We start from the raw sequence: 23,009 nt of genomic DNA, 5'->3' as shown, positions 1-23,009 counted from the left end.
TTAACAGAGCTCTGAGCACATAGTATCACATAACTTGTGCTCTATCTAAGTGGTCATGACCCTTCCTCTCTGCAGTTGCACACTTTCATCACTTCTGTTCTTGAAATAAGAGTTGATCATGCTCATTTTCATTCAATAGCTTAACCCCTTCCCTGCGGGGGTAATTCCCCCAATGGTGAGGGGGTGGCGGGGGATGAACACGGCGCCACAGTGCTCATTACGAGACCAGCTCGTCATGAGTCACGGTGGAGCTGTGCTCATGACGAGCTGGTCTCGTCATGACCCCGCCCCCTGATTAATTCGCCCGCACAGGCGGGGAATCAATCGCGCGTGGGCGGCACAGAGCCGTTTTGAGGAGCCCAGCTAGTCATGAGCACAGCTCCATTGTGACTCATGATGACTCATGACGAGCTGGGCTCGTCATGAGCATCGAAGAGGATAAGGGTTGACTGGAATAATCTATTTACCATCAAAGTAATTTTATCCTTCACTTGTGTCATAGCTTTCTACCATTCTCAGCTTGTGCGTACATTCCACTGCAGACAAGAGAAAGATAGCAGAGGTGAAGGAAGCATTGAAAGACTTATACCGAAGTATACAGGTTCTGTAGAACTTTCTGAACTAATGTTGCATCACTCATGAGGATCCCTGAAGAGTATTATGCATGCAGACTGCATTTGGGGTAGTCCCTTAATTATCCTACACACTTATCTGAAAAATATGTGTATTGAGCATGCCAATGAAGATACATTTGGTCTGTTGGTATGTGTTCAGACACTTGATGGAAAGCATGAAAGCAAAAGTATCCTCCTTATCTTGCCTCTTAAAAATATTGTATATTTTTGTGTTTTGTTTATTGGGTTTCAGCGGATTATTTCGGTTTTCTACATTTGGATGGGATCTAATACGGAAAATAAACATTATTTTCAATTTGTAATGTCAAATGTTGTAATTCTGCAAGGAATGTCTTTAATCCATACCAATTGGGATCCTATGGGGAGCCACAAAGAGTGGTATCCATGAAAAAACTACCCGTACTCAATAGCACCTTAGTCAATGATACCAATCACACAATGGACAAAGAAACCTCAAAATGTTCAGTTGTGTTTACCTTCTAGTAGTCAAAGTAAAACATTTGGTTGGTCCTGTTATATAATATTCAAAATGATGCATGCAGCAGACTTAGTAAAGTTAAGAACATAAGTAACAGTAAAAAACGACAAAAATATTTATCCGGCAAGAATATTTTTTAATCATAAAGGGTTAATTCATTTATACAAAAAAGTACACAGTAAAAAATAATCAAACGCAATGCATCATATTTAAAACGGATGAAATAATGTAAAATACTCAAGATGCACACTACAGAAAGAAAAACAACAAAATTACTGTGTGTTTGGTTACATATATCATACTGTTCTAACTCCACAGTAGTAGTGCTTAGCACTACCTTTGTTACCCCCACCTTTTTCATGATACCAATAACGTAAACCTCTTTCGAATCAGTGCCCGATTACTTTTTGTGTTGGCCCCTTGTTGCAGTGCAATAATGTGAAGAATAAACGAGACAAAAAAATGTAAAACAAACAGTTTGGAATTATGTTTTGGGTTATAACAGCTTGTCTGTAACTTTTAAAAAAATGATGATATATGTAACCAAACACACAGTAATTTTGTTGTTTCTTTAACAGAAACTGTCCTGATGAAGGTTTTTAACACTGTACCGAAACGCCGCGTCGACAACTGTTCCTCTTGAACATTTTTATCATTTTCTCTTTCTGTAGTGTGCATCTTGAGTATTTTACATTATTTCATCCCTTTTAAATATGATGCATTGCGTTTGATTATTTTTTACTGTGTACTTTTTTGTATAAATGAATTAACCCTTTATGATTAAAAAATATTCTTGCCGGATAAATATTTTTGTCGTTTTTTACTGTTACTTATGTACTTAACTTTACTAAGTCTGCTGCATGCATCATTTTGAATATTATATAACAGGACCAACCAAATGTTTTACTTTGACTACTAGAAGGTAAACACAACTGAACATTTTGAGGTTTCTTTGTCCATTGTGTGATTGGTATCATTGACTAAGGTGCTATTGAGTACGGGTAGTTTTTTCATGGATACCACTCTTTGTGGCTCCCCATAGGACCCCAATTCTTTTGTTCTCTGTTCTCCCCTGGTCCATAATCATTACCAGTAGGGGGCCTCCTTCACTTTTACTTACTTTAATCCATACCACACAATTGCATATTTACATAATTCATTGTTTTTTAGGTTAAAAAAAACTATGAAGCCCTCAAACAGAGGCAAGAAGAAGAAAGGATGTCACAGAATTCCCCACCGAGAGCTGGTGAAGGAAATAATTCTGTGAATAAGTGGGAGAAAGAAAGTCAGGAAGCTACTCGAGAACTGCTGAAGATGAAGGATAGATTAATAGAAATAGAGCGCAACGTAAGTTATTATACAAGTCCTCTGATTTTGATTTTTAGTCATTTTTAGTCATTTTCTGCATTCCATTAAAGGTGTCAGTTTTGAGCTTCGTGCCATTTACATTCATGTACATTACTGATATCATGTTCTAGCAATGAGAGGTCTGCTAGTAGCCCATAATGTATTCCTTTATTGCATTAGAATAAATACTTGTAAAGGTTCCTGCGCTGTATCAGTTTCCCATCTAATTATCGGTGTAAGCTTGTCCAACTGGAAATAGTATTTAGTTCTATGTATGCGGATTCATTGTAAAGTTTCCTCTCATGAGGCTGGTATCTCATGTATAACGCCAAAGAAAAATCTGCAGGTGTCTTAAGTACATAATTGTTACTCTCCAGAATCGAATCTACAAAAAGAGTCACATGCTTAAATAGTCCCATCGTAAAAAATAACAAGCATTGTCATTAGATAAGCATTGAGAACCATAGAGAACTTACGTGACATTGGTAACCAATTCACATTATTTTATAAGAACCCACTTTCAACCAATCAGAGCACAGACCCTGAAGCACTCTTCCCCTGTAGGGCCACCATACCTCAGATTTCTAACCACACGACTGTAGGGCCACCATACCTCAGATTTCTAACCACACGACTGTAGGGCCACCATACCTCAGATTTCTAACCACATGTCGTGTGTGAGGGAGGGTACCTGAGGTCTGCTCAGTCTACAGTGCTTCAGTCAACTTTTGACCTTTTTCTCTCAGAATTGAGTTATTTGATCCTGCAAGCAACTCAGAGTTAACACCTCTTGTGTTGTTTCCTGGCTGGCATCACGTCAGGGGGATCTAAAAAGAGGCTTTTCAGACCTTGTAAATCTTGTGGGAAATCAAGATGATTTTCTGAGGACCCCCATTAGGAAGTCTTTATTGTGCACACCCTCACTATAAACCAAAAAGAATGTAAGCTTTGCCAAACTTTTTTTCTAAATATATAAAATACCAAGAAGCCAAGCAATTGTTTCCTTGTCATCTGCACCATTGGCAATCCCATCAGCAGCACAGAAGGAGACAGTTTTAATGACTGAAGAAGGTATTCTAGTGACTTTACGCCTGGGTCAAACATCTCCAAGTAAGTTGTCACCACTGCCTCCTGTACATCTCCTGGAGATGGAAGACTCTTGTGTGGAAGGACCATTTGGGCCGGGTAATTGTCCCATGCAACGTCACATCAAATGCTAAGATACCGAAACTGTAAAAGACGATTGGACCTTCATTGAAAATTACTCCTTTTAGGATAGTCAGCAATAAGCCTCGCATCGTTATGACTCTTTCGAGGAACATTATCCATTTGATGAACCTTATGAGGAACAACATGGCATGCAGGAGGGTACAGATTCTATGGCCATTTAGTTGGTAACAGATTTGTGTCACTTGTTTAATAACTATCACAAGAGGTTCCCCAAGGTTAATAAACTGGCACAATGTACTCCAGTGTGTTCTGATACCTCCGGTCTTGAAACGCTTCCCCAAAGCTCATTGGGCTTGCAAGAACAAAAATAGAGAATAGTATCCAGAATGACTGTATTGAAAGTGATGTGGGTGACAAGTTGGAAGAAGGAGAGATTCCTCAGGATCCATCAAGTTCCGGTCAGGAGTTGGATGATTATGTCATCCCTCTGTCGGCATCGCCCACACAGCCACCCGCTAACGCCCCTCCAGAGGACATAGTAGGCTTTCATGAACACTTGGGACGGGCTTCTAGACATTTTGTCCTGCCTTTGTAGGTGAAGCAAACAGAATGCTTTCTTTACAACTTCAAGGATTCAGCTATAAATTTTGTTAGATCAATTCCCCTCGTGGATTACATTTGGGAGGAAGGATTAAAATGTACGAAGAATTCTGCCTCTGTTTCAGCTGTCGTTCCTCAGCTGGATAACAAATAGAAAGCACCAGAAAATTTGCCTATTTGTTTGATAGGACATCCACGTCCATAGTCAGTGGTATGCAGGAAGTTCAAAGAAGATCCAGCAATCCTTTTACCCTATGTTTGGAGCCTCCGGACAAAGAAGGCCGATGTCTGGGTAACATTGTTAAGCGGTTTTCCGCAATGGCAGCAACATCCATCAGAGCATCTAACGCATTGGCTATATTAGGAAGGTAAGCCAGGCAGATGTGGTCAGACATGGCAGCCTTCCTAGAATTTCATGCTGTAGGATTAAAGATAGGAAGCTAAAGAAATATTACAGGAAGGTAAGAGGGCTTGATCTGAAATAATTGATATGGAAATGGGTCTATTCTCGACGGCATTCAGGGAGATGGTGGATTTGAATTGCCTTTTGACAGAGAAAACCTTTTTGGAAAGCATTTCAATGATGCTCTCCAATCTATTAAAGCAGACACTGATACGCACGTTCTTTGGGAACATTAAAACAGTGATGTTTTGAGCCCTTTCGAGGAGGCAGACAAAGAGGCCAGTTTATGTACATCAGAAAAAGGGCTTTTACTCCAACTTCTTCTTCATCAAGAAAAAGTCTGGGAAATGAAGATAAGTTATGGATGTGAGACTTTTGTACAAATACATAACACAACAACCTATTACAATACTGTATTTACAGGACATTTTACAACTACTAAACTCAGGAGATTACATGATGTCTCTAGATCTCCTGAATGTGTATTTCCACATCCCCATAGATGTAAAGCATCAGGAGTACCTAGGTTTCGAGGTGGCAAGGTGCTATTACCAATTGAAAGTTCTTTCCTTTGGGCTCCGATCGGCTCCTAGAGATTTCACAAAATGCATTTCCTTGGTGGCACCATCCTTGAGAAGAAACGGTCATCGGGTGTTCTCATACCTGACTAGCTTATCACAGGCGATTCATTCTGCTCAGCAAAAAGACCAACTTTAGCTTGTCTTTACTGGTTGAAAACTTTAGGCCTAAAATTAAACAGAGAAAAGTCATCCCTAACACAATCCAGATCATCCGTTTTCCTAGGAGACGTTCTGTATACAAAAGCTTCCAAAACGTATACAACATTAGAGCGAATTCATCGTATAATGGCATTAACAACTTCCCTATCAAATAGAAAGTTCACTACTGTTCGGACATTCAAATCAATTTTGGGAATGATGTCTTTTTGCATTCCATTAATTCCAAATTGCTGAATCAGGATGAGACCATTGCAGGAATAATTGGATGCGGAGTGGATTCAACCTGAGGAACATTCAAAGACATAATCAGCATTACAACAACTATGAGGCTAGCAGTGCCATGGTGGGAAGAAAAGAAAATATCTCTGTGGCCTCCCATTCATCCCAGAACATCCTCACTTTTTAATGATTACAGACCCTTCCCTGGAGGGTTGGGGGTGCTCATCTTCAAGACCTAGAGATTCGCGGCAAATGGTCTTCACGATAGACAAGAAAGCACATCTACCTCGTAGAGTTGAAGGCAGTTTTCTTAGGTTTCCATTCCCAGAATATGCAATCCCACTTTCTTGGTACAAACACACAATACCACAACCATGTTCTGTCTCGTCACACAGGGAGGAGCAAAATTTAAGATTTTATCTACACACGCACAAAAAATATGGAAATGGTTGCTTCTTCACAACATTTCCTTACCAGTAGAACATGTTCCAGATGTGGAAAGCAAATGGACAGATTCCCTGAGCAGAACTTCGAGACAGATGTTCGCAAGCAGATTTCCTCAGAGAAGGTCATGACGAAACACATTTGTCTTGGCCTGGACGGGAATGTTTAAGTTTTTCCTGTAATTCCCAAGATTCTTAAAAAAATTAAACAAGAACCATGCCGCCTCATTCTGGGCTCTCTAGTGTTTCCAAGACCATGTTGGTTCACAGAGCTTCTTCTCCTGCCAGAATGTCTACATATTCAGCTTAAACCAACAACGAATCTCATCTCCATGAAAAAAGATCAGACCGTTCATTCACGGATTCGATGGCTCAACTTATAAGTTTGGCTAATCACAGCAATGAATTCGGATAATTGAACATACCAGAGACAATTTTGTGGCAATCTCGAGCAGATGCCACAAGTAAATCCTTGAAAGCAAAATAGAAGACATTCTGTTGTTGGTGTGCAAATCACTATCTAAATCCACTCACATCATCTCTGGAACTGATTCTCCCATACCTACTCCACTTGGAAAGGTTAGGGCTTACAAGTCAATACAAATTCATTTGGCAGCTATGTCAAGATTTCAGAGACACAGTGGTAAAGTGTCTCTCTGGTCTAATTGACTGATAGGTCTTATAGACTGATCAAGGAATGCATGAGCCTATCCTCTGTTAAATAGTCCTCATTTGACCTAGCAGTTGAATATGGTTCTATCACAGCTATTGAGAAGTTTGTTTGAACCTATTCATAAGGCAGAATTGAAATATGTATTGTGGAAAACGGCCCTTCTCTTGGCTCTCACCTCAGCTAAATAAATATTTGAAATCCAATCTTTTACTGTTTATGAACTCTACTTAAAACTCAAAGATGATAGAGTGATACTTAGAACTAATCCTAAATTAATTCCAAAAGTTCAAACTTCATTTCACTTGAACAAATCAATTGTTTTGACGACATTCTTCAAAAACCCATTGATCACAGCTGAATGATCCATGCATTATATGGATGTCAGGAAATGGTTAAAATTGTATATAGTGAGAACAAAGATTTTTAGAAAATCCGACCAAATACTAATGCCATTTTAACAACCCAAAAGTGGTTGCTCTCTATCTCTAGCTCGATGGATATCTTCAGCCATTGCTTTTGCCATAGTAAAGCAGGAAGGCCATTAATTGTGAAGGTTAATTTACATTCCATAAGGAAAGTGGCCCTATTTACAGCCCTGTTTGCTGGGGGTTTTTTATCGGACATTTGCAGAGCAGCAACATGGTCTAATGTCCATATCTTCACCAAGCATTATTATTTGGATTCTCCTAGGAAAACAGATGCTGCTCTTGGGCAAGTGGTCTTGTGTTGCATGTTTCAATAGGGTAAAGAATTGTTGTTTATTACATTTAAAGCTATGCTTTATGTTTCAAGTTTTATATTTGGAGAAAGAAATGTTAGTGTTAAAATGATAATTAGCATGTTAAGTATAGTCATTTACTACATCAGAGTGGTTTGCCATACCCACTGCCTCTCCTTTGCTTTGCACTTTTCACTGATCGGATTCAAGCATGTGACTCTATAAAAATCCAATACTAGAAAAAAAACAAGTTAGCTTTCATAGAATCACATTCAACCCTTCAGTCCAATTGAGGCTCACGACTCCGATCACCTCTTACATTCATCTTGTATCCTCGTGCTTGAAATTTGAGATATGGTGGTCCTGCAGGGAAAGAGTGCTTCATGGTCAGTGCTCTGATTGGTTGAAATTTGGTTCTTATAAAACAATGCGAATTGGTTACCAATGTCACTTAAGTTCTTTATGGTTCTCAATCTGTATCTGTAGCACTGCTTGTTTTTATTACTGTGGGACTCCCACCATGACAACGGGGTAGATTCAAGCATATGAATATTTGAAAAATATCAGTACCGGAGAACCAAAGTGTACAGGTAAGTAACTTGTTTTTATTTTTTTAAGACCATACAACTTGCTTTTGATGAACTAGGTACTGACTTACATGCCAGTCTAGGCATAGTTTTCGGAACATTGTTGGTAGAACTTGCATTGTGTTTAGAACCTACCAATATGCATTAGATGTTTATTGTGCAACTGAATTTACAACACACAGAAACAAACAAGTGTAATGTACAATCCTGTTATCAAACATTTGTCAATAAATAATACACAAAAAATAATACAACTTAGAAATTATTTGTATGAGTGACCATTCATTCAGTCAGTTAGTTTTCAGTGTAATCTTCGCATTTGTGTGCAGCAGCCAACTGCCCACTGAGATCTGGGAAATGAGCAGCTACACATTTGGCATAATGTACTGAACAAGCACTGTGACATTAGTACATTTTGAATACTACTGATATTGGCTGGAATGTTTTAATTTCAAATGGAAGGGTTTAGCCAAGACTTTAAGTCATCCCAGACATCTGTTTAAAATTGTGTTGCACCACTGTAAAACATCCTGGAAAACTGTTTGTCACACCTACTCAGACAAATATTATTGTCTCCTTCTCAAAAGGTCTTGGTGCTTTTTCTTATCTCCTATTATTGTTGCTGGCTTCTGCTTATTACATTCACTTCCTCCTTTTTATAATGACAATCTACAATGGACGAACAGTTGTGAACGGAATTGCATCTTAGATTAACTGCAAACAGAATATTATTTGCAACTATATCCTCTGTATGAGTCTATCTACCAGTTGCACTATCTTCATATACCTAATTAAGATATTTTTTACATAGTTCCTGCAAAGCATGATGTTATACGGTTTCTGCACATATCGCAGAACTGTGTTATTAGACCAACACAAACTTCACATTATAAAGACTTAGTCCACATATGCCATCAGTAAGAGTTGATGGATTTCTGACTTGCTCACAGTACCACATCTAATCGCCAAACTGACCAGGGTAAATATGTTGTTGGCAACCTCGAACACGACATTCTGATTCCCAAGGAACCCGCAAAAACATATCTTACCCTTTCGTTAGTCACGCTGGGCTACCCAAGGTAACAAAAGAAAGATAAAACAAAACATTTTCATACATTTTATGTAATGAGCGTATTCTGGTACAAAAAGCATGAGCAGCGATTATTAGAAAGATGGGACATGTTATGGTAAACAGCATTGTTAGAGAATGGCAAACATATGAACAGTTCAACCATGTTAATTGTTGCTAATGTTTTCCTACCCCTAGCTGTACCTAGCTCTACACTAGCGATATTCAGCAGGAGTATCTATCTGCCAGATTATTTGGGATAGTCGAGCCCCCATGCCTTAATTTAGGTTTCTGGAAATCGTTACAGATCCTCCTCCTTAGCTGGATGTAGGTCAGAGTCAGCAGGGCTGCATCTCAGTCACATTGTACGGAGGTTCTGTGATAATCCCAGCATGACAGTGCTCCTCTCTCCGAAGCCCAGCACGAAAGCTATTTATATAATAAAGTGTTGCCCTTATCATACTTTGGCAAAGACGCAGAGCAGCTCTTCTTGTACTGTCTAGCTAAAAAAAGGTGTCTCCTAGTGAGCACATCAAACAAGCAAAATAATGACATTGTGTTCCTAAATGTGCGACCCTGGAACTAACTCTACAGACTACAGGGAGTCAATGCCTATCAGGAATGCAACATTCACTCATTAGCAGAATAGAAGTATGGCAAACATCACCACGAGAAAGAGATGTCAACTTAAGGGGTCGGCTCTAAAATGGAGAGCACCTGCAAGCAACGCAGCACTTCTTCCATAACTCTGAAGGTGATTCACCTTTAAAACATGACAGCCACTTCCCTTTCATGCAGTTCTCCAAAGTATTTCCTGGCTATGCTTCATCCACCACCAGTAGGGGTAAGATCAGACTTTTTACCCCTCAGACAAAAGAAATATTCCTCAAGGCCTAAACACACCTTACTATAGGTTTAACTGATGTGAGATCCAGCCACTTAGGCAGGAGCAGAATGCAACCTCTCGCCACCACCATCATCACCATCAGTACTATTGTTTGTCAGACACTATTGCGTCACTGTGGCAAATTGTGAGGTTAGGAAGAGGAAACCAGGGCATAGATTCTTCTGATGAAACAGCCCATCACTAAATGTTATGCAGTACTGGATTTTTCATGGATTTACATGCTTGAATCATTCCCGTCATCGAGCTGGGAGTCCCTCAGCAGATATAATGAGCAGTACAATGTTAAACATGCACAGAATAGTTTTAACATAGTCACAACATCAGCCTATTCACATCATTATTAAACATTATAAAACTCACCCAATCAGAGCAAAACACTACATTCACCTCTCCTTACCCAGGCTAGTAGATCAGATTTCTACTGCACATCATATGTGAAGGGAGTCCTTTTGAGCACTGCTTACTAGGTCAGATAAATAAATAGTTCTGTACCTTTTCATCAAATTCTAAGGACTCTTTATCAATTACAAATCAGACCATGTCTAAAGCCGCCAGGAGGTGCCCTGTTATACCATATGGGAATTTGGTAAAAAGAGACTTCACTGTGAAGACCAACATAAAGAATGCATTTATTGTCTGCATCTGACTCATAAAGCTAAGGAATGTGGGATTGGTAGGCCATTGTATTCAAAGTCATTGAAAGACAGAGAGGCATGATTGTTTGTCATGGCTGCAGGAGTCAACATTTGAAGATATCCATTCTTCTGGTGGGGGGAGGTGAAACCTCTTTAAAATCTTTTATAAGAGGGCATTTGCACTCTGAGAGTCCTTCAAAGGAAAAATCTGAAGCAGAATCTCACAAGAAAGCTGTTAAAAAATTGTCAAAGGAGGATACTAATTCCTCAGACATAACAGTTATGACTGACAAGATTCTGTCTGAAAAAAGACAAAAAATGTAATCTGCACTTCCAAGCTCTACGAAAAAGAGATTCACAATAGAACCTGTAAGGCAATCATCATCTTGGCCAGTGTCAAAGACTACATCTGTATCGCTGTTGACAATATTGCTCTCGAAAAAGACAACGTCGATAAGACCGTCCACGAAAAAGACTGCACCTGCAATAATAAAATCTCAGTCAACGAGAGTACCATCGATGATGGAGTCGGTGACCACACCATCGATGAGGTCACCAACAATGGTATCACCGGCATTATTATTGTCAAAGAAGTCCATGACAATGGTGATGAAGACATTGGCTGGAACATCGATAACAAGGATGCCTTCGACACAGTCATAGATGGTACAGTTGACGTCAAAACTAACATTAAAAAAAAGACCATGATCAATGACTGTAAATACCATTATGATAACCACCATGCTTACATTCACAACACAATCAACAAAAGCAATAACATCAACAAAAGAGGAAATACTATCAGCTCCAAAGGATTCTAGGATAATCTTGATATTGGAGGAAGGTATCCCATAAACTCTAAAACCAAAACATATTTCCCATAGCTAAGTGTCCACTTAACAAGAGTGGCACCTTTTTTACACAGTGGAATTTGATGAGGACGTTCCTTTTGGGCCGATTTATAGCCCAACTTAGTTAAATGTTATTGATGAGTATGAAGATTATTCTCTTCATATAAAGGGGAACACACCTACTAGTCTTTTGTAAGGCATGAAGAAGAGGATGATGGATGGCAATATGGTGTGGATGCTTCAGAACACTCTTTACAAGATCAACTTGAGTAGAGGATGCAGATACCATGGGCCTTGGTCAGAGATCTACGTCTTATGGTAACAGATTACTATAAATGTACTCCATTGTCACATACTGCTCAACCCAAACAAAATCATAGATTCCTGCAACACTGACAGGCTCCATACCTCAGTCAACAGCTACGGAGTCTTCTTCACTAGTACAGTATTTCCAACCTGCTCAGATGCCTTGGCCTCACTTTTCCCCAGCAACTCCGCAATCCATTCCACCATGATTGCCAGATACGGAAGAGCAAATACTTCTAAATATTCAGGCCCTGAAGGGGATCAGTCTATCATTACCACCCTGCATGATGTCATGCCTCCAGCAGTGGATTCTCCACAATGCAACATAGATGGCTTGCACAACCTCATTGAAAGGGCATCAAAGAGATCTGACTTACCAGTAACAAAAAAAATATTTGTTTTCTATAGGATTTTAAGGAGACTGACTGGACATCTGACAAATCAATTCCTATAATAGATCATATTTGGGAGGAAAGTCTTCAGATCATGAAGACACCAGCCATAACTGTGGCTGTGATACTACAATTGGATAAGATATATAAAGCATCAGATAATAGTCAAATGTGGTATTAAAATCTATCAGCGCTCTATACAGCTCCACCAGATTGGAAGGGTAGAAAACTTGAAAACATCTGGAAACGTTTTTCTGCCACTGTTGCCTCAAACGCACTAGACGTTATCGCTAGATATGATCACCAGATATGGTCAGATATAGCTGTTTAAGTGGGGGCCAGGTGGTACCTCACCTGGTCATAAGCAAGCACTGCTAATGTGATATACAATAGTTTATATCAGTGCTCAAACACATCTAATGCATTTTACATGAAATGTTTGAATTATAAACTAATTACTTCAATCAAATTTTCATCACAAAATATCTGACAAATCACTTTTTTAAGTGTTCAAAACATTTTTTAGAATTGCATTAATGACATATAAGTTTGTCGCAAACAAAATTTCTTCAACCAAGAATTCCAAATTAAATGAATTTCATAATCTTCTCCTAATGCACTTTGGGACAAACCTAGTCCCTTCGTCAGGGGCAATGTCTGTAGGGAAAACATATATTTACATAGTATCAAACATATGCGCTTTCATGTGTTCAATATTCACAGCAGTGTTCAAGTCAGTCATTACATTACTACAGTCACCCTATTAGTGAGTCAAATTCCGTCAAAATATTCCTTTCCATTCTGGTTACACAATGTCCCAGTGCCAATCCCTTGAACATCACTAAACTCACGTCAACAAACGTAAAACAGTCTCTGTGTTTCAATTTGGATTCAGCAATATTCGACCAGTGTACAAGAGGGAATTACAGTGTGTTAAAAACCCAATCGTGTCATGATGCTGAAAAGAATCTCCTGTTTGTTTTGAAAAAACCCATACATCTATCTTTGGAGAATCAGGCTTCACCGAAACCATCCAACTACTTCATGAAGCTCAAGGCGGTTCCAACTGCCGAATTCGTTAAACCTCCGCGTGCATTTAAGCCATGTCTTTTTAAATCAACCCTCGCTTACCAATGTAACGGTATCACCTTCCCCTGCAGAGAACGAGGAATCCATATAACAAATGCTTCCCGGGTTTAGACTGCCGAAAACAGCCCACGTTTCTGTAAAACGTAAATCATACTCTTTACCATACTGAACCTCCACATACAATTTATACCATGCACTCGCAATTCAAGCCTTGCTTACCAGACAAGCGTTATCACCTTCCCCAGCATAGAACCATGACTCCTGTGACTGATACTTCTGAAGTTTAAACTAAACTAAACATTAAGCCCTGTCGGTGATAAAGAATTTAACCTTTTTATCCAAAAGGTTTCTCGTTGTAGGAGTTTTTTTTATTGTTATCTACCCCTTCCTGTTAAAAAATCTAAACTCCAGTGTAGCTAGACACTGGGCAGAACAAAGACAGAGTATAGCCCAGTTAAAATCCCAAATCATTAAACAAACACATAAACAGGAAGGGGTAGATAACACTAAAAAACTCCTACAACGAGAAGCCTTTTGGATAAAAAGGTTAAATTCTTTATCACCGACCGGGCTTAATGATAAATTTGAGATGTCTTGTTTTTTATAATGAGAATTGCATTACAATAATATGTTTACGTCCATGTACAATACAAAGAAAAAGATTTGCGATTCACGTGTTTTTTATCACACTACTGTAACTTGACTTTGTTCTGACTGACTGGGACGTTTTAGATTTCTTTTCAAGAAGGATATGGGCAGAACCAGAGATCACTGATAACTTTATTGTATTCTTTACGTGCCATTTAAAGATGGTGGCAATGATGGTATCATGGTCGCGTCGTCTCGCGTGAACTCGCGGTCGGAGTTATTTAGTTTAAACTTCGGAAGTATCAGTCACAGTAGTCATGGTTCTACGCTGGGGAAAGTGATACCGCTTGTCTGGTAAGCGAGGCTTGAATTGCGAGCGCATGGTTTTAATTGTACGCGGAGGTTCAGTATGGTAAAGAGTATGATTTACGTTTTACAAAAGCGTGGGCTGTTTTCGGTAGTCTAAACCCCGGAAGCATTTGTTATACCGATCCCTTGTTCTCTGCGGGGGGAAGGTGACACCGTTAAATTGGTAAGCGAGGTTTGATTTAAGAACACATGGCTAAAATGCACGCCGAGGTTCGGGGTGGTAAACAATGTGATTTACGTTTTCAGAAACGCAGGTTGTTCAACGAATTCAGCAGTTGGAAGCGCAGTGAGCTTCATGAAGTAGTTGGGTGGTTTCGGTGAAGCCTGATTCTCCACAGATAAAGGTACGGGTTTTTTCAAAATAAACAGGAGATTCTTTTCAGCATCATGACACGATTGGATTTTTAACACACTGTAATTCCCTCTTGTACAGAGGTCGAATATTGCTGAATCCAAATTGAAATACAGAGACTGTTTTACGTTTGTTGACGTAAGTGATTTTAATAATGTTCAGGTGATTGGCACTAGGACACGGTGTAACTAGAATGGAAAGGAATATTTTGACTGAATTTGACTCACTATTAGGGTGATTGTAGTAATGTAATGACTGACTTGAACACTGCTGTGAATATTGAACACATGAAAGCGCATATGTTTGATACTATGTAAATATATGTTTTCCCTACAGACATTGCCCCTGACGAAGGGACTAGGTTCGTCCCGAAATGCATTGGGCGAAGATTATGACGTTCATTTTGGAATTCTTGGTTGAAGAAATTTTGTTTGCGACAAAGTTATATGCCATTAATGCAATTCTAAAAAAAAATTTAACACTTAAAAAAGTGATTTGTCAGATATTTTGTGATCAAAATTTGATTGAAGTAATCGGTTTATAATTAAAACATTTCATGTTAAATGAAATACATGTGTTTGAGCACTGATATAAATTATTGTATATCACGTTAGCAGTGCTTGCTTATGACCAGGTGAGGTACCACCTGGCCCCCACTTAGATTATTCTCCGTGCTTGGCAGGCATAAGATAAGCAATGCACACACAATGGTAGAATGTAAAGAATAAAAAGTCATTTATTCGTTAATAGTAAAGCAAAAACTAATTTGAAACTTAAAGGTAGTGCTGTATTGTCCCCCATATGATATCAGATGTAGCTATTACCACAAAATAGAGAGGTGGAGAAAAATGCACCCCCCACGTCCCACCCACAAACAACTTATGTATCACATGAAAGTAGGGTGCCTGCAGAGAAGATCAGACATTCATGAAGAAGACCATGACTTAGATTATATGAGAGGTCAGTCCACTACTGCTATACTAAGCAAGGGTCAGTTAAAATGGGAAAGTCATCCTTAATGGAAGAGGATGTCTCACACACATAATAGTGTCATGCTTCATCATCAGCATCATCTCCCCACCCTGGTAAGATGGTACTGCTAGGGCGGACTCAACCTTCGAAGACTGGGCGGTAGAAGGGAGTACTTAAATAAAATGACTGGACAAAGCGGAATCCAGACAATAAAAAAATACATTAGAGTACCTCAAGCTAAAGAAACAAGCATTTGCAATGCAATAGGTCTCGCAGCATTAAAGTTTGAGTTATTGGCATTGTGTATGACAATGCCAATAGTTATAACTTTTGCAAATGTGACGCCTAAATAATAAAATAATCCACATTTGTAAAGCGCACAATCACCCGTAAGGGTCTCTAGGCGCTGGGGGCCGTCGGGAAGATTAAGCAAGCTATTGCCCAGAGTCACATGGTGCTGGGCTAACCTGCCGCCGGAGCCGGGGATCGAACCGTGATCCCCAGATTCCAGCGTCAGTCGCCCTGGCCGCGGCGCCACACCTCTCCTATGTGTTGTATTTACGTGACTTAGATGTATTGATATTACAAATAACAATGTCTTTAGATTTTTTTAAATAATTAATACTGAAATAAAAGTTATTGTAATTGAGTCGGTGGAAGGGTGAAGTGGGCGGGCAGCTAGTTGAAGTGGAGAGAAAGGAGGGTGAAGTTGGGAGAGAGGAAGGTGAGACAGAGAAAAAAGGGTGAGGTGTGGAGAGTCGAAAAGATAAAGCCCATAGGGACCAGGCCTGGGTACTGGGAGGTGCATCCTACATGAGGGACTTCGAGAGAGTGACTGGCTTTTGATCAGAAACATCTCCGCATCTCCCTGGAATCACCTAATCCAGGCAGTACTTTGATAGGGAGATAGTGCTCCTAAACTTACCTGAAAGACTACTGGGCCATGGGTTTCTGCAACAGTCAAGGTTGGGGGGCGTGGGTGATGGGGAGTGAGGGGGTTCAGCATAGACATACAGTGGTACAGGGTTGCAGGCCGTTCCTCCTACCACTCAGTGTGCCCCCTATGCCATGCAATCCGACGTGTTCGGTGTTCCTCACCTTAAACGACTGCAGTCAGTAACAGAGCAGTGGCTCACAATTCAGGCAGGGGTTTTTCTCTTTGTCAGCAGGCGTCACAACATCTAGAACACAGGTGAGACCTCCGAGATCGGCGCGCCAGGTCCTACCTTGACCGTCTGCTGCGCTGGTCCCTCTTCCAGAGCTCCGCTGCAGTTCTTTAAGCAGCCAGTGTCCTGACCCTCATGAGCGCCGGTGCTGGCCGTCTCCACACAGCTCGAGGTCATGTAGCCACTCGGGCTGCCTCTGCTTGCGGCGTCTCAGAGCAAGTGAAAATGAAAGGCACGCCGTGAGCGTGCACATCGGTGTGCCCTGCGGCTCGTGCGCAGTGGCGGCGCATGCGGGGTTCGCCGCTGTGCTGGAGAAGTGATGCGCGGCTCGCAAGGCCGTGGGAGGGGGCCGCCAAAGTAACAACAAGAGATTGTGAGCTCCAGTATTTCCAGGCACTCTCGAGTGTGCTGGTGACGTCATTAGCACATATGAGAGCATTCAGAAACGAATTGGACTTACAAGTAGACACCCAGCCTGGTGGAGGTCAATATTACAACCCTGCTGTGACAAATAATCAAATAAAAACTGCTGCCTACTTTACTCCTGAAAGTTTGTGTTTTAAAGAGTGGGCGCATTGCATTCCTCGCAACATCAGTGGATTGTGTGGTGCACGCCGTCTGTGCGTGCATATCTGGATATGCTGGTCTGTTCAACTCCTCCTTTTCTCTATTTGCTGCCGCCGTGGTGGCCTAAATGTGTATATATATGTCTTACGTTTTACCCTGCCACCACTTTTGACAGCTATTTGGTGTGTTTGCCTGTGCACGTGACTGTGTGTGTTTCTACCTCTTGCAGAATGTGTTTTTCTTTCATGTGTTATTTTCCGACTGTTTAGGGTGGCGATAATTGCATTGCAGCTCCAAACATTACAATCTGTGGGCGCCTACGTGCTGCGGCTGCCACATCCTGCATATCACGTGCAGCCTTAAGCTTCTGTGGCCTGGGTGCCTCTGCCTGCATACATGCAACATGATGGCAATAAAAGGATCCTCAGGCTCTGACCACTCTTTCCTTGCTTCTCTATGTACTAAAGCTGATGCATGTATCCTTCAGTCCCTGGCCCACTTCCCACGGACCACGGTCCTTTGAGGGTCACGTTACGTGCATCATGGAGTTTCTTTCATCATAGATCACCACTTTCACAAGTGTGGTATTCCGGGTAGTGTAGTTCAAAAGTCACGCGGTAAGCAACTTCCCGAAGGCTCCTCCACATATGGCCACGAAAGGACTACAACTGGCAACAAATGGCCCAAAAAAGACTTTAAGTCCAAGCCCCTGTCACAAGCAGTATGCCAATGTAAGTGAGAACGGCTATAGAAGAAACAAACCAAGCCCTAGCATCAAATCCATCTATCCGTGCTGACCAGGAAACTACACACAGTGGGAAGGACAACAAGAGGACATCTAAATGACAGTGGGGACTGCTGAAGAGTGGTGGCCTGCATCTACGGTGGGCGGGACACTTGTGCAAATAAAATAAAAGAATAAAAAAATAAAACACTTACCGGACGCGTCCTCAAGAGACTCTGTGCCAATGAGTAGTCCTGCAGTTCCCCCAGGGCACAAGCAGGCATCCTCTTCTGCCAGGGCCCATTGAGGAGCGGGCTCCATATTTAATTAATATTAATAATGGCAGGAATGGTCTGTGCGCCTCAGTGCACACAGCAGCAAGCGCTGTGACTTCCGTCTGCAAAGGACAGCTGCGCTCCACCCCTGCAGCAAAGTTTCTCCTTTTAATATGGTAGGCGAGGAATAATTGGCTAAGTAAGGTTAGGGGAATTTGTGCCATGCACTCACCCTGTGCCTAAAAATGAATCTGCCGTCTGTACTGCAACCAGTGCTCACGGAACGCTAGGCAAATTGCTCACTCTCCCCATGCCTAAAAATGAATGTGTCCTTCTGTAATGCAACTAGTGCTCCCAAAAAGCTAGGCAACTCGCTCACTCACTCACCTTGTGCCTAAAAATGAATGCACACGTCTGTACTGCAACCAGTGCTCAACGGAAAGCTAAGGAAATTGCTCACTCTCCTCGAGCCTATAAATGAATATGTCCGTCTGAAATGCACCTCTTATGTAAAGCACTCCGATACCTTTATGCTATTTGCAACACCCCAAAAAAACAAGCACATTAATTGACAAACTCACCGCCGCAGCCCGGCTTGGACAGGAAGCCAGGCAACCTGTCTTGGGACGGGGGCGGGGCCACAAAAAGACAGGAAGCAGACGGGAGCCTACCCCGCGCTCCTGTGCCCGTGAAGCCAGCCAGAAGTGAGCGTGTGAGCTAGCGGGGCTCCCATGCTCGTGGAGAGCCCCGCTTGCTGCCGACACTGACCCGCTGATGAGGGAGAGAGGGACAACCGGCGTGGTACGCTGATGCGGCGAAGTGACGGAGCCTGTAGCGGAAAGAGTCCGGTGAGTGGGGGGGAGGGGTGTGTGCGTGTGTGTGTGCGCGCGTGTGTCTGTGTGTCTGCGCGTGTGTGTGTGCGCGTGTGTCTGTGTGTGTGCGCGCGCGTATGTCTGTGTGTATGCCCGTGTGTTTTTCCGGCATGCTGTCCGCGCGTGACTTGATCCGATTCAGTCATGCTGCGCTTGTCAATCTTTTGTCTCCTGGGAAGCAGAGCCGGTGACTATAGGTAATCGCCAGGTGCGAGACCTAAAAAGAGCAATAGAACTGGCCCCCAAAGAATAAAAGAACGTGGGGGTTTATATCTCACATTTTCCTCATAAAGAAAAAGACAGGAGAGTGAGACCATTATTTGATCCAGACAGGAGAATGGAGACCAATATTAGATCTTCGGCATCTCAACAAATATTTGAAAAATCGCCATCTGGTGTTGGGCTCGGATGATTGCACTTGTTTTTCTTCTGGAGAAGTCTTTGTCGTCATAGATGACTCCTCCTCTTGGTGTTAGTGCGCATGGGCATCGGCTCCATCCTTAGATTGTTTTTTTCCGCCATCGGGATCGGATGAAGATCGAAGCGCTCCGGACCGACTTCAATAAAGAAGGTTATATTCGGCGCGTAACCCTTTCCAATTCGACGGTATTGTTATCGAACGCGACTTCAATTCCATCTCGACGCGTTTCGAAGAACGACGACTACAAGAAGACCAGCTCGACGTAGTCCAGCCCGGAGTCCATGGAAAGGACTCCATTCAAAAAATGTCCAACGTGTGGTGCTAAGTTCCCACACAAGGACCTACACGAAGTGTGCAACCTCTGCTTGTCCCCTGAACACGAATCCAGGGACTGTGAGGCCTGTGCAGCATTTTCTTCAAAATCGACGATTAGAAACCGTCGAGCCCGAAGACACGAGGTATCGAGAATGCAGTCACAAGCAATCCCGGAGCTGTTCGAGGACCAGCACCCAGAACAGGAGGAAGAGGAGGTCGACGAGGCGGGGTCAGAAGCGGACGAGTCCGACGTCGAGGAAATCGACGTCCAACAAACCGTGACTGACGACGTCAGTTTACCAAAGAACAGACCCCGCACGGTGTCGACCCCGCCCTCGAGCCCGGTCAGACAACCGAAAAAAGTTTCTGACGCCCCGCCTTCGGGCCCGGCAACGAAACCGACACCGAAACACTCGGTCTCCCATCATGGTGGTTCTGATAGACGACCCACATCGACACCGAAGCTCCATGTTAAGGAAAGCTCGAAGTCGAAACAGTCCATGTCGACACCGAAACACGTTTCGACGTCGAAAACACCCTCGACACCGGGGACCTCGTCGACACCGAAAACATCGGATCCGAATAAAATCTCGGTGCCGAAAACACAAATGGACAGTCAGAAGAAAAAACACCTTTCGGACCCGAAAACTGCGGTACCGACACAGGAATATAAAACAGATCCTAAACAAAAGACTCTGTTTATTGATCCACAAACTGGCAAGGTAGTCACAGAACTACCTAAAAAGAGGAAGAATGAACAGTCGGACGACAGGACTCATCCGAAGAAGAGAACAATGGGGACAAATACAACTCCTCCCCATTCTCCAAAACCTAGAGACACACCCTCTTCTCCTCTGCCTCACAATAGGCCAAATATTCCTCCCACACGACCATCTACACCCACAACAGATGTAGAAAGTGACACAGGGGAGGGAGAACATCCTGGGGATGATGAAGACACAATCCCAGAGGAGGCAGATCCATGGGAGGACTACAATGTAGGGTCAGATAACGATAACGACCCTGAACTGTATCCTTCAAAACCTTCACCTCCTGATGATAATACTGGTTTTGCGCAACTCATTAATAGAGCAGCAAAATATCACAAGGTAGAACTACATGCAGAACCTCAAATAGAGGATTTCTTATTAGAAACACTACCTACTACACAAAGAACATCAGGAACACTACCAATGCTTAAGGGCCTTCTCAGTCATACATCAGAAATATTCAAAGACCCGGTGAGGGCTAGGGTACTGAACCCAAGAATTGATAAGAAATATAGAGCAGCTCCAAAAGACCCAATATTCATTAAAGGGCAAATTCCTCTAGACTCACTAGTAGTCACAAACGCTCGTAAGAGAGCAAACTCTTTATCTACAGGAGAAGCTCCACCTCCTGACAAAGAGTCTAAGCTAATAGATGCCTCTGGTAAGAGAGTAGCATCTCAAGCGGCAAACAGCTGGCGCATAGCTAATACACAAGCACTACTTGCAAGGTATGACAGAGCGCATTATGATGAGTTAGAAAAACTCATCACACATCTCCCTAAGGAACATCAAAAGAGGGCAGATCAACTCATACAAGAAGGGAAGTTAATTACTAACACTTCAATCAAGTGCGCCCTAGACGCGGCAGACACTGCAGCAAGATCTATAAACACAAGCATCATGTTAAGGAGACATGCATGGCTCAGGGTTTCAGGGTTCAAACAAGAGGTACAAACATCATTACTGAACCAACCTTTTGATGAGAAAACACTTTTCGGCACAGGGACAGATGAGGCCTTAGAAAAGATGAAAAAGGATACGGAAACGGCTAAATCAATGGGAGCATTGCAACAGCCGACACAAAGAGGTTCCTTTCGTAGGTCCACCTATAGAGGAGGATCCAAAAATACAGGTACAAGCCAGCAACAAACCTCTTTTACACCTACATCACCCAGAGGTAATGCTAGAGGTAGTTACAGAGGTAACAACAACAAGGGTAGAGGTCGCGGAAACAACAACAACCGCAACTCTCCAACCCCAAAGCAGTGACTTCATACAGCTCCCCCCAGACCATATAACACCGGTCGGGGGACGCCTATCACAGTTCCTACCTGTCTGGGAAGACATCACATCAGACAAGTGGGTGAGACAAATTATCCAACATGGTTATTGCCTGGAACTCACATCTACCCCACCAAACATCCCCCCCAAACAGCGTCCAATGAAACAAGATCACCTGACACTGTTAAAACAAGAAGTACTATCCCTGCTAGAAAAGCATGCCATAGAGAAGGTTCCACAGCACCAACAAGGAACAGGAGTATACTCCCTATACTTCCTAATTCCCAAAAAGGACGGGTCTCTAAGGCCAATACTGGACCTAAGACCTCTCAACGCATACATAAATTCGGAACATTTCCACATGGTCACGCTCCAACAAGTACTTCCTTTACTGAAGAAAGGGGACTTTCTTTCTACACTGGATCTAAAAGACGCTTACTTTCATATCCCAATTCACAAAGCCCACAGGAAATACCTCAGGTTTGTGGTAGAAGGACAACATTATCAGTTCAAAGTCCTTCCGTTTGGTGTCACAACGGCACCAAGGGTGTTCACAAAATGCCTGGCAGTGGTGGCAGCTCACCTAAGAAGACAACAAATACATGTCTTCCCATACTTGGACGACTGGCTAATAAAGGCCAAGTCACAAGAGGAATGTCTTCAAAACACACAAAAGACAATTCAGCTACTACACCAGCTAGGGTTCACAGTGAACTACACAAAGTCACACCTACAACCAAGCAAGGTTCAACAATATTTGGGGGCTACTATAGACACAGAAGAAGCCAAAGTATACCCCAATCCAGTCAGGATCCAAACAATGCTTACAATCATTCAAAGATTCCAGCCACAGCACTCACTACCAGCAAGAGTGTTCATGCAGCTATTAGGGATGATGTCATCCTGCATACTGCTAATACCATATGCCAAACTACAAATGCGCCCGCTACAAGAATGCTTAGCGACACAGTGGAATCAGGCTCAAGGACAGATTACAGATCTGGTGTTGGTAGACGACCGCACACACCGCTCTCTGAAGTGGTGGAACACAACAAACATTGCCAAGGGGCGGTCG

At 42.2% G+C, this 23,009-nt stretch overlaps 1 protein-coding gene across 4 annotated transcripts in view; it reads left to right on the top strand.

Annotated features, from left to right (window-relative positions):
• The window catches only part of CCDC88A (coiled-coil and HOOK domain protein 88A), an 822,041-nt gene that overhangs the window by 552,816 nt on the left and 246,216 nt on the right, over window positions 1–23,009 (top strand). For all 4 annotated transcript variants that reach the window (XM_078649494.1, XM_078649496.1, XM_078649495.1 and 1 more), the window contains exon 18: window positions 2,284–2,460. In XM_078649494.1, the coding sequence (XP_078505620.1) occupies window positions 2,284–2,460 (177 nt within the window). The remainder of the gene's footprint in view (window positions 1–2,283; window positions 2,461–23,009) is intronic.

This window comes from Lissotriton helveticus, chromosome 6 (genome assembly GCF_964261635.1).
Source record: "Lissotriton helveticus chromosome 6, aLisHel1.1, whole genome shotgun sequence".
NCBI classification, from domain to species: domain Eukaryota; kingdom Metazoa; phylum Chordata; class Amphibia; order Caudata; family Salamandridae; genus Lissotriton; species Lissotriton helveticus.
The sequence above is the reverse complement of the archived record's forward strand: the minus strand, read 5'-3'. Positions and strand labels throughout refer to the sequence as shown.